Genomic DNA, 18,211 nt, shown 5'->3' on the forward strand with positions numbered 1-18,211 from the left:
GGAAGGTCAGAGTTGCCAGATAAACATGTATGTTAAAACATGCGAGTATCCTCATAAGTGTAGGTGGAAAAGTTTGCCTGCCTTAAGGCAGGTGTAACTTTGTACAGGAGCATTTGGGAAGGTGGTTTTATAAGTTAGGCCGAACCACATGGCCTACCTGCCTTCACCACTTAGGCTTTTTTCTATAAAATTACCCTCTCTGTTTTCAGAAGTGTTGTTCTGAATATTGAAGCATTTTGAAAGTAAAGCACCTTTTTTTTATTTACTAATATCCTGTTATGTAACATTATGAGAAATCTCTGTTTTTGTGTATTTTGCTAATCTCCAGGTATGTACATTTTAACTAAAGGACTCTTCTTTTTTTTAAATCATTTTGCAGGTTACAACATGATCCATTTCACCCCACTGCAAACTCTCGGCCTTTCTAGGTCATGCTATTCACTGGCAGATCAACTGGAACTAAACCCAGACTTCTCGAGGCCGGGAAAGAAGTACGACTGGGATGATGTGGGAAAACTTGTGGAAAAAATGAGAAAGGAATGGAATGTGCTTTGCATAACAGATGTAGTCTACAATCATACTGGTAAGTTGGTTTTGTTAGAAACAAATGGCTAACTTCAGTTTTATGATATCATCAATTGTAGTCTGATTTCTTTTCAGCTGATATATCTGTGGCAAAAAAATTTATGAAAAAATTGAATTTCTTTGGTCTTTTATCTCAGAGATTCTTGTAGTATTTTGTTTTTTAACTGTGTTTTGTTTAGTATTGTCTAGGGAAAGAATGCATCAATGTATGCAGTGTAATTTGGATTCTTTTTTGTTTTTGTAATTACATGTGTTTGCTGTTGTCCACGTTGAGCTACTACTCTTAAGTGTGAAATTCTAATTCAAATATAAATGTACCTTATGGAAGGAAAACCAACAGAATACATCAGTCTACTGCAACCTATACTTAGAAGTGTTTTCATGATTACAAGCTGTGTTCTTTATACATTATGGCATTATTTGTTCTTCTGAGGCCTGATCCTATAAAAATGCATGTTGAGAATATTCATTTTATGGAATATGAGCAACACCTGAGAAAATTTAAAAAACATGGGATAGGAGGCAATGTTCTGTTGTTGATTAGGAATTGGTTGATAAAAAACAGAGGATAGAGTTAAATGGCCAAGTCTTTCAGTGGAGGAAGGTGAATAGTGGAGTGCCCTAGGGATCTGTAGTGGGACCAGTGCTATTTAACATACTAATTAATGATCTGGAAATGGGAATGATGAGTGAGGTGATTTAAATTTCCAGACAACACAAAACTATTGTTAAAACTCATTCGGATTGTGAAAAATTGCAGGAAGACCGTAGGGAATTGGAAGACTGGATATCCAAATGGCAGATGAAATTTAATGTGGACAAGTATAAAGTGGTGCACATTGGGAAAAATAATCCAAATCATAGTTATTTGATGCTAGGGTCCACCTTAGGAGTCAGCCCCCAAGAAAATGATCTAGGTGTCATTGCGGTTAATATGCTGAAATCTTCTGCCCAGTGTGTGATGGCAGCCAAGAAAGCAAACAATGCTAGGAATTATTAAAGCCAAAGATGATTATAATGCCTCTGTATCACTCCATGGTGCAACCACACCTTGAGTATTGTGTGCCGTTCTGGTCGCCGTATCTTAGATATAGCAGAATTAGAAAAGTTTTAAAGAAGGGTGACCAAAATGAATAAGGGGATGGAAGTCCTCTTGTATGAGGAAAGGCTTAAGACAGAACTCTTCAGCTTGGAAAAGAGATGGCTGAGGGGGAATTTGATAGAGGTCTAAAAATACTGAGTGGTGTAGAAGGGGTAAATGTAAATTGATTTTTTTTTTTTTTTTTGCTCTTTCAAAAAGTATAAAGACTAGAGGTAACTCAAGGAGGTTACATGGTACTACTTTTAAAACAAATAGGAGGAAATATTTTTTCACTCAACGAATTGCTAAGCTCTGGAACTCATTGCCAGAGGATGTGGTATCAGCAGTTAGTGTATCTGGGTTTAAAAAGGGTTTGAACAAGTTCCTGGAGGAAAAGTCTGTTGAGCTAGACATGTGAAAGCCAGTGCTTGTCCCGGGATTAATAGCATGAATCTTGCTGCTGTTTGGGATTCTCTCAGGTACTTGTGACCTGAATTGGCCCTGTTGGAATCCGGTTAATGGGCTAGATGGACCGTTGGTCTGATCAAGTATGGCTATTCTTGCTTTATGAGACATGTGGCCTGTTGTGGTATAATACTCTTTTTAGGGGGGGGGGGGGTCCCTCCAGTTCATGAACCTACATCAGATTTTGGAGAAAACAGAAAATATTAAAGGCATTTTCCTAGACAGTCAAGTGCTGCCTGTATTATCCCCACCACCCTTAGATTGTCTCTGTGCTATGGACCTTGGAGGAACTTTCCAGGCCTGATATTGTTGAAGGGGAAAGGGGGAATGGGATTTGATATATCACCTTCCTGCGGTTACAGTCAGTGGTTTATGTACGGGTGCTTATTTTGTATCTAGGGCAATGGAAAGTTACTTGCCCAGAGTCACAAGGAGCTGCAATGGGAATCAAACCCAGTTCCCCTAGTCTGCGGGCTGATGCACCAACCATTAGGCTACAGCTCCACTTCACTGTTCTTTCATGGGTTAATTAATACATACCCATATCTTGTTTTGAATTGTTCTGTTGGCCATGGTTATTTATTACAGTTAGTACATGGTATGGTGGGAGAGAACTAAGGAGTGTTGTATACTTACCTGCCCAAGAATAACTGGATGGGTTGGCTCGTATTTTTCGCCATCATCTGCTGTTCAACAGTGAGGATTATTTTTGGGGCAGAAATTTAACCACAGAAAATGTAGGTGTGAATGTCTGTTACTGTGGAAGTAGGTTTGTATTTTCCCTTTAAAAATAGGTGGAAAGACCATAAGTAAAATGTAACTGCTGACTTTTGTAGTAGGACGGTACTAAATAGTGCTCTGAGACCCCCTTTTACTAAGGTGTGCTCACGTCTTTAGCGCGTGCTAAGATTGGGCACTTGCTAAATGTTAGAGACGCCAATGCATTCCTATAGGCGTCTTTAACATTTAGCGCGCGCTAAAAACGTGAGCGCACCTTAGTAAAAGACGCCCTGAATACATTATTCATATTCAGCCAAATAGTGGTTTGAATTTGAATATGGATCTGGGGGCTCTACTGTGATAAATCCTACTGAAATAAACACTTGATCTCTGATTTTACATTGAATCTTTTATTTGTTATGGTAAAGCTCAATGTTCATTATTCGTTTTTGGCCAAACAGTAAAATATGCTATTGGTACAGCACTACTTTGTAGCAATGTGGGCAGTTTGAAAACGGCTTCCTAGCTTACAGTTCATTGTATCTATGGTGTCTATCATCCCTTTTTAAAGCATCAGCAGAGTTTGTGCAACTCGATAGTGGGTAAGCATTCTGTACAGTGTGGTCAGTGATGTAAGATTTCCTTTCTTGCTAATTCCTCAGTTCACCCTAGGCTACTTCATCAGTATAAAAAGCAGAAACTGTTTTTTAAAGATAAAGGGGTGTACTTGGACACAAAAAGAAAAAAAAAATTATAATTTAACACATAGTAAAACTGACAAACCTAAGTAATCTGATATGACAGCTTAGTACAGTTTTTGGTAATAAGTGTTCTGCTTTAATTGTGAGGATGGAGGCTCCATCCCTGGCTCACCATCCTCAGAGGGACCTGTGTCTTTAAAATAATATGCCCCTTCCCCAGCATCCCTTCCCAAAATTAAGATAGTAAACCCTGGTGTGCCCTCCCTGCAGAGGGCAGTACTCAAAAATCCCTACTGGGCCATCTAGTCCTTGTGTGGGGCAAAAAGTGAGAATACCCCTCCCCCTTTTTATGGTTATCCCTTGACAAAAAGCAGGACCCTCTATCTCCCCACACAAACCCCAACTTGTTTCTGCCTCAATGTGACCATGTTGTAAAATGGCACCTCCTGACTCCTAACAGTATGTTGAAACATTCCACTCTAGGTTATTCTGCCGCAAAGGGAGCTATTTGGCACACTAAGGCGTAAGGGGTCAGGTGCTGCTATTTTGCAACAGGGCAATGCTGGAGCAGGAGTGAGTGGAGTTTGCCCCTGCAACCTATGGAATTCCCAGACTTAAGGGCCTGTCAGGTGTTGAGCAATCTTCTGACATGGAAGGGGGGGGCACTGGCCCATTAGGACTGTTCATCTTAATATTGAGGAAGGCACTGTATGGGGAGGGGGTATTTGTTTGTTTTTATATGTTATGTATTATGTTTTTACTTACCCTAATTTAGCTGATATTCTTCGCACCTTAATTGTAATAATATGTTGAACGTCTTATTCTGTTAATGTGATTGCCATTGCGACATAATGTAAGCCACATTGAGCCTGCAAATAGGTGGGAAAATGTGGGATACAAATGCAGCAAATAAAAATAATCTCAACACAGCAGCTGATGATCTTTGTGGAAGTTAACTACATCTTCAGAAATGTGTTAACTTTACAGGCCCAACGTGCAGTAAAGGGGTACATGCAAGCCGCGTTAACCGTTTAGTAATGAGCTACTTTGCCTACCTTTCACCTGATATTTTTTTTTTATGCTAAAGGTAGGTTAACATGGTTTAATGTACATTAGTAACCAGGTATGTTAATTACCACAAAACCTTCATTTGATACTACTTAGTAAATAAAGTCCCAAAGCATTTAAAACAATGTTGTTTCCAGTAAGTACAGTATATCTGCTTGCTGGCATTGCTATTAACAAGACATATATTGCATGAGAAAATATTTCCTTTTTCAGACAGTGAAAACCTTCAGATAAGGAAGGCTGCTCCTGTTGTGTGCTCGTCTCTTATGAGTGGGTTACTTTTAATTTGTATATTGGCTATGCTCCATGCTGTAAAGGTCAACCTTCAGTGGAAAGTAACATCTTCCATTTCATTACCGAACTCTAAATGCACTTGAGGTATCCCATATCATAGGGCAGTTTCCAGTAAGAAGCAGCTTTTCCTGTACAGAGAAACTGCATTTCTCATGTCTCCAGTCTTCCATAACTTCTCTAGGCCTTATTCTGTTTCTTGGATGATACTAATGGTGAAGCACTATGCTGAGAGGGTGTGGCACAGGAAGTCAGCACTGTTTCTGTGGCACTGCTACTACCTACTAATCATTTATAAAGTGCCACAGGACATGTATCAATTCCTTGCACTGTTCTGGAACTGCGCAGGGAATTAACTCCTCAATGATCAATGCTAATAACAATCAAGGTTAGGCACGCTATTAGTGTTGATCATCAGGGGAAAGCACCGGAGGATTGTCCCTGGGCGTGTGCACAGGCACAGTCCTTCCGCACTTGTTTGACAGATCTGGGTTGTCAAAATTCAGGACCTGGCAAACATTCCAGGAGCTGGAGGTCTGGTGGATTCCTGGGGACCCCCCACCACCACCACCAAAAGGCAAAAGGAGCTGATGGCCTAGTGCTCCCCAAGCCCCCTCATCCCCCTGGACACCGACACAGCATTGCATAGCTGTAATTCGGGTTCCTCTTTCCCACATGCATCACTTTACACTTGCTCACATTAAACGTCATCTGCCATTTGAATGCCCAGTCTCGTAAGGTCCTCTTGTAATTTTTCACAATCCTCTTGCAGTTTAACAACTTTGAATACTACTACTATTATTATTTGTGTTGTCAGCAAATTTAATTACCTCACTGGTTACTCCCATCTCTAAATCATTTATAAATCAGTGGCGTAGCCAGAAAGCAATTTTTGGGTGGGCCAACAGGTTGGATGGGTGGGCATTAGAGTTGCCAACTTTTTTGAAAAAGAAAAAAACAGCAAACCTGATGCACCCATGCTCTGTCCCTACCCCACTCCCCATAACTTCAATGAGTGTTGCAGTGCAGGCTTCAGTGGCTGCAGGCTGCACTATTCCCGATACTCTCTGGTGGTCATCTAGTCATTTCAGGCACATTTTTGTGCCTTGTTCATAAGAAAAACAGATCCGGGTGAAAACATCCAAGTGTTTGTCAGGGACGTCCTTGTTTTTTTCGATTATGGGTCAAGGATGTCCAAGCGTTAGGCATGCCCAAGTCCCGCCTTTGCTACGCCTCCAACACGCCCCCTTGAACTTTGGCTGTCCTTGCGATGGAGTGCAGCTGGAGGCGTCCTAAATCAGGTTTCGATTATACCGATTTGGACGTCCCTGGGAGAAGGAGGTCCATCTTCCGATTTATGTTTAGATGGACGTCCTTCTCTTTCGAAAATGAGCCCATTAGGCACTCAAGTGTCCATATAGAATAAGCTCTTGCCCTGCATTACGGGGGCACCTAAATGGAGACACCCTGATGTAGAATTGCCCCATGGTGAATGGGTTTGCTCTTAAATGAGCGTGTTAGCATCATGTTTGTTTGTTACATTTGTACCCCGCGCTTTCCCACTCATGGCAGGCTCAATGCGGCTTACATGGGGCAATGGAGGGTTGAGTGACTTGCCCAGAGTCACAAGGAGCTGCCTGTGCCTGAAGTGGGAATCAAACTCAGTTCCTCAGTTCCCCAGGACCAAAGTCCACCACCCTAACCATTAGGCCACATGTTACTTTATAATGTTGCTGTTGTTTGGTCTTTGTATTAGTCAATTGTTGTCAAGCTGGCAGAGATATAAGGATATTGTTAACAATGGGTCTTTGTTTTATTTTAAGAAACCATTAGAAGTTAGGATTTAGCACATAGTTAAATAATAAAATATATATATATATATTTTTTTTTTTTGCTGTAGCTGCTAACAGTAAGTGGATCCAAGAGCATCCAGAGTGTGCCTACAACTTAGTGAATTCCCCACATCTGAAAGCAGCTTGGGTCCTGGACAGGGCACTCTGGCATTTGACCTGTGACGTGGCCAGTGGGAAATATAAAGACAGAGGGCTGCCACCTCTGATTGAGAATGAGCAGCAGCTGAATGTGAGTAAGGACTGTGGAATCATTGTCAACATCTAGAAATGTGAAAACTGCACTCGGGCTAATTTTATATGCTGCTACCTCGTCTTAGTGTAAATGTGCGTAAGTGACAATGTACGTGCATAAATGACCATTTACTTTGGTCATTTATGTGTGGTGTTTACATGGCATGTATTTGCACTGTGGGCATGCACATAGAGTGCCTGCAGAGTGTGGGCAGTGCAGGCAACTCTGTGCATGGATTATAAAATACCATAATTGATGTACTTTCTTGCAAAATGTAGACGCATAGGGCTTGTGTGAGAGATTTGCACCTTTAAGGAGAATTTTTGGTTGCTTATGCTAGTATTGTATAGTAGGTACTTACTTTTCTGTATGAAATAGTCTTGAAATACTTTACCTTACTTTGTTTGATGAAATGCCTCACCAAAGAGCTCAAGGCAAGTTACAACAAACATATCAATACACAAAAGTACATCAACTACGTAATTATTCAAAATTAAAACAAAATCAAAAGCATTTCTTCAATACGCATCAAAAGGTGCCTATTCATAAAAGTCCCTTCTCAGAGGAAGGGAAACAAGAACAAAAAAGATAAAGTATAGGAGGTTAGAGGAAATTGAAAACCATCCCCTTTTCAACTTGAAAAGGAGTAGACTCCTTCCTTGAGATAGTTAACAGAGACACAAGACTTCTAGTCCCACTCCTAACCCCTTTGTATTCTGGCATTTACAAATGGATTTTGCTGTACTGCCTTGCTAGATTAATGATGAGATTGAGGGCTGACCAGCAGAAGCTTAAAAAGCACTTGTGAGTGTCAGTAATAGTGGGGGAAGGTAACCATGGCAGAGTAGCTGCAGGACAGAATCTGCCAGTCAGAAAGTAAACTGGACTCTTAACCTGGCTATTCTGCAACAGCTGCCCTTAGAATCTGTGCTTTTGATTAATGGAGGTACCTTCCAAATCTCTTATCAAACATATAAATTGCGAGTGACCGTACTCACCCGCAAATGCGCAGTGGAGACCGAACTTTCAAGGAGCAACACTCCAAGCCCCGCCTCCACCAGCAGCTCCTGTTCTGGACGTAATGCAGCCAATAGGGAGGGAAGGAGGGGGCGTGGAAATCGGAGGGGGAGGAGCCATGTACATCGGAGGTGCACAACAAATCTGCAACTATGGAGGAGGGCATGGAACTTGCCAACGGGAGGAACGGTGGAGGCGTGCAAAACGGCGCAGGATGGAGGGAGGAAGACAAGGGTGATGCAGTACACACACACACAGAACAAGTCAGGAACACAGGACAGAGGACAGTTGGTGGAAATCGGACGGAGAGGGGCGAAGGAGGGGGCGTGGACATCCGTGGGGGAGGGAGGGAGGATGGACAAGCACAAGGATAGGAGCAGAGGGAGGAGCCGTGGAAATCGCTCTCAAATGGCAGGCTCTCTGTTCGACATGGCATGGAGGGGGAGGAGCCATGTACATCAGAGGTGCACAACAAATCTGCAACTACGGAGGAGGGCATGGAACTCGGCAACGGGAGGGACGGTGGAGGAGGGAGGGAGACAAGGGTGATGCAGTACACACACACAGAACAAGTCAGGAACAGAGGACAGTTGGTGGAAATCGGAGGGAGAGGGGCGAAGGAGGGGGCGTGGACATCCCTGGGGGAGGGAGGGAGGGAGGATGGACAAGCACAAGGATAGGAGCAGAGGGAGGAGCCGTGGAAATCGCATGGGGGGGAGCAGCAGTGTAAATCGCTGGGAAATGGCAGGCTGTAGGGAGGGACAGCAGGACCACTACTATTTTCACTCAGACAACAGGAAGGAGGTCTGTTGTTGGACATGGGCATGGAAATCGGAGCAGGAGGCAGGACCAGGAGGGGCGTGGACATCAGAGGGGGTAGGGAGGGGGAGACTGGACAAAAACTAGGATAGCAGCAGAGGGAGGAACCGTGGAACAAAGATAACCAATGGCCAGAACCGCTACCATCCGGGGAGGAGCCAATGCGGAGACCTGGCCCACGAGAAACTAATGCAGGAGAGAAGAGAACCACCAGAAACCAAGCAGGGATCCAAAACTGTTCAGGAGGCCACAGCAAAGGTAAGCACATGCATTCACTTCGCTGCACACACACACACACACACACACACACACACACACACACACGTCCTGCTTTGCTGCAAGCAAGGCATACCTGTCACGCCCCTTTGGCTCACTGAACAGCACCAGTCAGCAGAAGGGGCGGAACAACAACAACATGTATGGGGGGGGGGGGGGGGGGGGGGGAAGAGACCTGCACGGGACTGCAAAATGAGCCTGCCTTTCAAACTGCTCCAACAACTGCCTACAAGGAGACACTGAACCTCCACTGAGACAGGGAGTACTAACAGCTCACTAGCACTCTCTCTCACTCACTCACTGTCTCACTCACACACACACACACACACACACACTAGCAGCTCACACTCACTGTCAATTTGCCACATAAAAACACTTTCTCTTTCATTCTCACACACTGGCACACACACACAATATTAAACGAAGGGGTGGGGGAAGGCAAATAAAAACAAAACCCTGATTTGCACCTTGCAACAAATGGATATAAGGAGCCACTAACCACCACCACTGTGACAGCTCACTCTCATGCTCTGTCTCTTTCCCAGAAAGACACACTTTCTCTCTCACTCACTCACTCACCCAAGCACACACACACACACACACACACACACACACACAATATTAGAAGAAGGGGTGGGGGCAGGCGAAACAACAAGGAGCACTGATTTTAACCTAAACAAAAAAAAACCATAAGGACCAACTGACCCACTCCACTCTGACACCTCACTCTCATGCTCTCTGTCTGTTTCCCAGAGAGACACACTTTATCTATCACTCGCTGACTCACACACACACAATATTACAAAAAGGGGTGGGGGCAGGCAAGTGGGAAAAAAAAGCACTAATTTGTACCCTAAAATAACTCGCTATAAGGAGCCAATGACCCCCTCCACTGTGACAGGGAGTCCTAGCAGCTCACTGACACACACAAACTCACTTTTCAAAGCCCACAAACACCGGCTACAAGGAGCAACTAACACTCACTCTCTAATACACATACACGCTCTGTCTCTCACTCACACAGACGCACACACACACACACTTTCACACTGCACACTTTGTCTACCACACACACACACAAAAAATATTACAAGGAGGGGAGCCAGACAACAGAAAAAAACATCAAACCATTGACCCTCCACTGTGACAAGGAGTACTACCACCTCACTCTCACACAGACACACACTTTCTCTAACACTCTCACACACACTCAGCTACAACAACATTACAACTGATTTGAACTACTGTGACAAATCAGAACAAGAAAAGGACTGTAACAAAACAGAAACACTACTATTAAAAAAGCAACCTAAAACAACTAATATGCCACGACGAAACTAGACACCACAGGAACTGAGCAGGCAGCTCATGATTTAGAATTGAAGAGGAGGAAAGCTCAAAGAGATAGAATTAGACATGAAAATAAAACAGAAACACAAAAACATGCAGAAAAAGAAAGAGTACGCAATTACAGAAAACATCGCAGTGAACTACAAAAACATGAAGAAAGACACAGACGTCAACAATCAAGAATCAACAAACACTTAGTGGACCTTCAAATGACAAGACACAAAGCTTTAAGAACATTACAAGAGTTTCAGGAAAAAAATATAAACAGTAGCAGCCTTGGCAACTTTTGCGAAATCTGTGAACATTGTCATGCAAAACACTTTAAAAATGAGAGACCAACAGATAAGAAGTTTAATGTTTGCTGCAATAAAGGGTCTATACATTTACCGCCTATACTACAAATGAATACATTAAGAGCTTGATGACTGCACAAGATCCAGATTCAAAACATTTATGAAAATATACGATCATATAATAGTGCATTAGCATTTGTATCAGTGGGAGCAAAAATGAATGTCCCTAGAGGTTTTGGACCATACTGTTTCAAATACACGGACAAATGTAAAAATCATTATTAAATGTTTTCCCCCCTTATTTAATTTCTTTTTTTCATTAATCGATGGAGGGAGGGCAGGGGACAGAGGAGGGTGGCTGCACATGGGGAAGAGCAGGGACAGAGCACAGTTGCTGCACATGGAGGTGAAATTTAAAAAAAACGCCCGTTTTAAACGGGCTTAACGGCTAGTTTAATTAGAAACAAGCCCATAGAGTCCTTTTCTATATAGTGTTCTTTGTGCCTGATCTATGGAGCTGTTTCCATCTAAAGACAGCTTAGATAGAGGATAAATGACAGTTTTTTAGGCTATTTTGTGGATAAATGACGTTTTTAGGCTATTTTGTAACAGGCAACTGGCCTTATAAAACAGTCATGTCTGTGTGTGTGTTCCTATTACTAATTATTCATCTAGTTGTATTAATAATTTTGGCACAGTTGGTAAATCACCCTGTGATTATGGGTTCACATTTCATGCTTAAAAACCCTGCTACCTTTTTCTGCCCATTGGAGAATTTGTGCAAGAATAAGTTCAGTGGACAACAGGTGAGTTGAGAAACACAGTAGAACTCTAAGTTAAGAAGGCAATATTTTTTCAAAGACCTGACACAGCCCTGTGTTTCAGCAGATTGCCAGTATCAGGGGTGTAAAACATACAAATAATTTAAAATGCAAATATTGAAACTTTCTGGCCATGAAACTGTCATATGGCATCTCCTTTTTTTCTTTTTTTATGTTTGGTGTTGTCAGTATACTATTTTAGAATTTCCATGTACATTTGGGGGGGTTTTTTGTATATATTTTTTTTTTATTGGCAAACAGCAACTAAAAAGCATGATAAAATGTTTGGGTTTTGATTTTTATTTTTTGATTTTATTTTTTTATTTTTTGAAGGAGTCGTTAGAGGGAGGGCTCCCTCCTGAGGAGGAGTTGGAGGATCCGAAAGTATTAAGGTTGTTTCATAAAGAGGAGCTCAGTACTCTTATTTCTGAGGGACTGGCTGTGCTTTCTATTGAGGAGCCTTCTGCTTCAGCGTCAGGAGTTCCATCTTCGTTGATCATGAGGGTTTTAGAGGTCCTTCTATTCCCAATGCATCCCGACATTCAGAACCTGATTGCAGCAGAATGGGTCTCACTGAACGCGAGGCTGAGAGTGGGAAGAGCCGTGGCTCACCTCTACCCATTAGTTCCGGAAGAGAAGGATAAATTGCGGCTTCTCAGAGTGGACTCCCTGATTTACGGTGGTGATTAAGAAGACCACTTTGCCAGTGGAAGGGGACATTGCCCTAAAAGACCTACAGGATAGGAAGTTTAGAAGGGTTTGAAGTGGCTTCTATGGGCCTTCATGCGACCAGTGTGCAGCTGATTCGTGGCAAAAGCATGCCTGAAGTGGCTTCAGCAGTACACAAATAATTTGGACGCCATAACACCCAGGTGGAAACAGAGTTGATCTATTTGGAGAATGCTATTTATGACATGTTATGGTTTACGGCCCCCAGTATGTCTTTGGCTGTCATGGTATGTTGGCAACTCTGGTTTGTGGCATTGGACAGCTGATGCAGCATTAGTCATGTCTAGTTAAACTGCCGTTTTGGAGCAAGTGGTTATTTGGAGAAGATCTCAGTATCTTGGTGAAGGAACTGGGGGAAAACTAAGCCACAGCTGTTGCCAGAGGTTAAGCTAAAAGCCTTTGGTCGTCTGTCTTCAGGGGGCTCTCTGTTTTGAGGCAGCAGATGGTATTGGCCTGGTCGTCAGCAATATGGTCTGAAGTCCTACTTTCTGGCACGTCAGTGTTCCTTTCGTGCAGACAGAAGTCCTGTCAGTTAACTAGAGCACCCGATGCCTCCAGAGATTCGCAATGATGTGAGTCTGGTCCACTCTTCTCTTCTCTTCCACTGGTGGGAGGAAGTCTCCAGGAGGAGTGAGCCTAAATTACATCAAACCAGTGATTCTGATTATTCTTACAGAAGGTTACAAGCTGGAGGTCTCCCGCCCAGTCACTTCTCTCTTCTTGCAGCCTCCTTGTTGAAAGGGAACCAAGGCAGTTGAGGTTCAGACCACCGTAGATTCCTTGCTGACATTCTGGGCCATTGTTCAATTCCCCAAACCAAAAATGGACAAGGCAGATATACCATGTACCTCACTGTCCCAAAGAAGGAAGGCACTTTTCATCTGGTCTGAGATCTCAAAGGTTTAAACCGTTGCTTCCTAGTGTCCCATGTTAGCAATGAGACACTAAGAGCAGTCGTTGCCTTGGTTCAAGCAGGCGAATTTCTTACTGCCTTCGACCTCAAGGAAGCGTACTTGCATATACTCATATGGCTGTCGCATCAGAGGATCCTACATTTTGCAGTTCTGGACAGTCACTTCCAGATCAGGGTTTCCCCTTCGTCTCGCCATGGCTCTAAGACGTTATCAAGGTTTTGGTGGTGATGGCATATTTTCTTTCATGCTAGGAATCGGAGTTCACCATATCTTGAAAACTGGCTCATTCGTGCATCATCCTATTTGGACAGCATGGCAGCAATAGATAAATTTGTTCGTGTTCTGCAGTCAGGTTGAGTGATCAATTTTGAGAAGAGCAGACCAACTCCATCACAGATACTGGAGTATCTGGCATTTTATTCGATACAGCACAGTAGAGGATCTTCCTCACAGGCGCAGGAGGTTGAAGCTGGTTCAACAGATTCGTATTCTCAGTCAAGGCACGCTCAGGATCTGGAACTACATCCAGATTCTGTGGTTAGTGATGGCAGAGATGGAAGTGGTGCATTGGGCAGGCTTCTCAGCTGCTGGTCTTCAGTGTCACAAAGTGCATCCTTCATTTTCTTGGACTTTGGTTTCCAGACGGCATATGCAGTGGTGGTGGTCATCCAGGAATTTGACCGTCTGAGCTCCCTTTCTGATAACACAATGGGAAGTGGTATCAATGGACGCCAGCAAGTTGGGTTGGGGAGCGCATTACAAGTTCCATCTGGCACAGGGCGGTGGCTTATATCAGCAAGCAAGGTGGGACCCACAGCCATCCAGTGGCAGTGGAGGTGGTCTCCCTCATGAGCTGAGCAGAGGAAAAATCTTCTCTGCTTGTCGGCAGCTCACATCACTGGGTCCTTTAATGTGGAGGTGGACTTTCTCAGCAGGCACTCCTTGGACCCAGAAGAATGGGAACTATCCAGCCAGAATTTTCAGCTGATAGTGGACTAATGGGATTCTGCACTTCTGGATTTTATAGCAGTGAAAAGGAATGCTGAAGTGTATAAGTTATTCAGCCATCGGAAAGAACTGGGCTCAGTGGGGATCAGTGCCCTACTGCAGCCCTGATCGGAGACATATCCACTGTGTCTTCCCTCCGTGGCCCACGGTAGAATGTGTTGTAAAGGATCACATTGCACCGGGATCGAATAATTCTCATAACCCCGGATTGGCTGTGGAAGCTGTGGTACACAGACCTGATTCGAATGCTGAATGGAGGTCCTCCATCTTCCACAGGTGCACAGCCTACTGAAGCAGGTCCGGTGCTCATGAAGGATTCCTGCACCTTTGGTCTTACACTTTGTTATTGAAAGGGCTCAGTTGAGGTGAAAAGGTTATTCTGATTTAGTCATTACTATTTTGTTTCAGGCATATGCCAAAGTGAGGAAGATGTTCAAGGGCTGGTGTGTTGAGCGCAGACTTCTTGCCTTTCTCCAAGCATGCCAACAGAAAGCATTGGTGTTGGGTTCTCTAAAAGTTTAAGTTGCAGCTTTGGCCTGTTTCAAGGGCCAACTACAGAAGATGTCTCTTGAGGCTTACTCAGATAGCATTTGATTCTTGTGGGGAGTGGGCTGCTTGCAGCCTCCCTTTGGTACGCCGTGTCGAGAGTGGAACCTTAATTTAGTCGTTTGGGCTCTTCAGAAGCCTCCTTTCAGCCACTCCGGAAGGCCTCCTTGAAAGATCTTGCACTAAAAACAGTGTTCTTAGTGACTTTTGCATCAGCACATAGGGTTTTGGAGCTTCAGGCTTTATTGGGATCCATTTCTTTGCTTTTCAGAGGCGGGGACTCCATCGTTTTGCAGAAGGCAAAGAGGCTCTGTATTCTTCCTTGAAGATTTTCGATGTTTATAGAGTCCTCGTTTGATATCTGGAAGTCAAGAATGAGTGTCGCAAATCATACAGATTGTGTGGTTTTTGGTAAACGGAGACTTGACCTTAGAGCTAGATGGCTGAAGGAGATGATTGCGTCAGCTTATTTACTTGCGGGGAAGCAGGCCCCTTAGACCTTGTGGGCTCATTCTATGAGGCGGTCAGTGATATCCTGTGTGAAAACTACCTTACTGTTTCCAGTGGATATTTGTAAGGCAGCAACGTGGTTGATACTGCATACCTTTACAAAGCACTACAAGGTGGATGTTGCAACACACTCTGAAGCTAGTTTTGGGGCTTTGGTCCTCAGAGCGGCGGCACCAAGATCCCACCCTCTCTAGAGATTGCTTTTGAACATCCCACAGGTTCTGGAATAGTGGGAAGCTACGTAATAGGAGACATTGTCTTACCTGATCATTTTCTTTCTATTAGTCTTTTCCACTATTCTAGAAGCCCACCCAAGGTATCTGAAATGTTTAGTTGGTACAAAATAATGGGTCAGATAACGACTGTCGCCTTGCATGGTGCTTCCTGCATATTTCTTGTTTGCTACAAGTTGTCCAGAGATGAGGTGTCTATACATGTTTGCTCGACTGGTTCGTGTTAGGTTAACAAATTGTTTAAGATGGTTGTGTTTTTATTTTGAGTTTCTTTTTACTTCTTGTCTACGTAAATACTGAGGGGCTGGACTGGATGCCAAGAGCGAGATGTTTCAGCTCAGTTTTCAGTTCTCTGTCTCCACCTGCTGGTTGATGGACACAGCTGTCCCAGAGGTTCTAGAATAGTGGAAAGGACTAATAAAGAAAATTACCAGGTAAGACCTAATTTCTTCTTAGCACTCCCTTTCGCGGGTCTTTCCCTCACGCTAAGGCCATTTTTATCATGGCTGAAAAACTCCTGATTTTCTGGGTGGGTTTTTTTTTTTGTTGTTGTTGTTGTTTTCCCCCCTCATTAATGACCATGTGCTAATATTGTCATTAGCATGCAGCCATTTTTAAAAATTACCACAGGAGCACTTAGTTGCAGACTAGTTAAGAGATGATCTTCTAAGGGTAGATGCATAGAACTGTGGCGCTGTTCCCTAGAGCGCCAGAAAGTACCGTCTCACAATGAGAAACAAATAGCAGCCAATGCTCAACACTATCAGCGTGCATATAATTTGGATGCTGGTAGTGTTGAACATTGGTTGGTAAAGGAGTCAGAACGTTCCTGGCGCATTCCCACAAGAGCTAAGCAGTAGGCACAGCTCTTGTGCACATGTCCAATGTACCGGGGGGGTGCTCCCAATACACTTAATAGGATTTTTTGCTCTCCAGAAGCAAGGAGTCGGCGGCCTCCTCTGTCAGACCCATTGCAGTACTAAGCCTGCGCCTGATCTTTAGGAAGATGCAAAAAAAGAAGCAGCAAGAACTATCGCCTTCCTTCCAACAGTCACTGGAGGCGCCTCAGACAGGTGCAGCAGCCCAGCCTTTGTTCTTCTGTGTCCTCACTTTCATGCTCCAACAGAAATCCTGGGCAGAGAGGACTATAAAAGTCACCCTGCCCTAACAACTAAAACCTACCGACAGCTCAGGAGCTGTTGGTAGATTTTAGGGCAACAGTTTTCCATGTGTTTTTTTCTTTGTGTATTGCACAGAATCACTAATGAGCTCATTTAAATACTAGCAAGCTAATTAGCATGGCACTTTGGGTCACTGCTTCTGTGCACAGTAAAGCAGTGGCCGAAAGCCTCTGACATTAGCTTTGTCAATAACGTTTCATTTAAATTGGCTAAAACAAGTCTAAATGAAATGTTACAAGCACGGTAACATTTGAGCATCTCCCTTCTAGTGATGAACATGATACTTGCTTGATTATAGGGAGGTCTGAGCACCTGAATCTTGTACCAGTTTTTTGTGGTACTCCAATTGCTAATAATTGACTATCGGCTTACTTTTATTTAGCAAATTGCTGAGTGGAGGAGCAGCCTGGTGGTTAAAGCACCAGTTGACATTCAGAGGTGCCAGTCCAAATTCCATTGCTGTTCCTTGTGATCTTGAGCAATTCACTTAACCCCTATTGCTTTAGGTACAAAATTAGATTGTGAGCCCTACAAGGACATAGAAATACCCAGTGTACCTGAATGTAATTCACCTTGAGTTACTACTGAAAAAGGTATGAGCAAAATCTAAATAAATAAATAATTTTTCTTCACACTGTGTCAGATATATACCTTAAAAGGATTCATAGCTAATAAAACTCTTCACTCACTGATACATTCTTTATTTATGTCTAGGTTGGATTATGGAAACATTATTTATGCAAGCCTTTCAAACATGACTGTAAAACACCTTCAGAGCTTACAAAACACTATCTGTCTTTTGAGCAACGCTCTACATCGAGATCATGTTTGCCCTCTCTTTGTTTTTCGCTGGCTCTTAATAAAATGCCATATCCTTGCTCATAAGGCATTCTATGAACAGATTCCTAGTTATCTTGCAGTTTTGGCCTCCCCCCCCCCCCCCCTCCCCAACCCATGTTCCTAACAAACCCTTTTGTTTCCTAACTGACTTTCGAATGGTCAGTACTCACCTTTGTAGAGCTCACTTGGCTACTACTCAAGAATCTGCTTCTTTTTTTCTATTTAGCCCCCTTCCTTTGGAATCAATTTCCTCGCAGCCTTCGAGCTGAAGGAATTACAGTGGGGGAAATAAGTATTTGATCCCTTGCTGATTTTGTAAGTTTGCCCACTGACAAAGACATGAGCAGCCCATAATTGAAGGGTAGGTTATTGGTAACAGTGAGAGATAGCACATCACAAATTAAATCCGGAAAATCACATTGTGGAAAGTATATGAATTATTTGCATTCTGCAGAAGGAAATAAGTATTTGATCCCCCACCAACCAGTAAGAGATCTGGCCCCTACAGACCAGGTAGATGCTCCAAATCAACTCGTTACCTGCATGACAGACAGCTGTCGGCAATGGTCACCTGTATGAAAGACACCTGTCCACAGACTCAGTGAATCAGTCAGACTCTAACCTCTACAAAATGGCCAAGAGCAAGGAGCTGTCTAAGGATGTCAGGGACAAGATCAT

The 18,211-nt window shown here is 43.3% G+C and overlaps 1 protein-coding gene across 3 annotated transcripts in view; it reads left to right on the plus strand.

The window, feature by feature from the left end:
- The window catches only part of AGL (amylo-alpha-1, 6-glucosidase, 4-alpha-glucanotransferase), a 137,183-nt gene that overhangs the window by 24,244 nt on the left and 94,728 nt on the right, over positions 1 to 18,211 (plus strand). For all 3 annotated transcript variants that reach the window (XM_030207631.1, XM_030207629.1, XM_030207630.1), the window contains exons 5-6: positions 380 to 583; positions 6,812 to 6,993. In XM_030207631.1, coding sequence (XP_030063491.1) covers positions 380 to 583; positions 6,812 to 6,993 — 386 coding nt within the window. The remainder of the gene's footprint in view (positions 1 to 379; positions 584 to 6,811; positions 6,994 to 18,211) is intronic.

The sequence above is a fragment of the Microcaecilia unicolor genome, chromosome 6, assembly GCF_901765095.1.
Source record: "Microcaecilia unicolor chromosome 6, aMicUni1.1, whole genome shotgun sequence".
In the NCBI taxonomy this organism is placed as follows: Eukaryota; Metazoa; Chordata; class Amphibia; order Gymnophiona; family Siphonopidae; genus Microcaecilia; species Microcaecilia unicolor.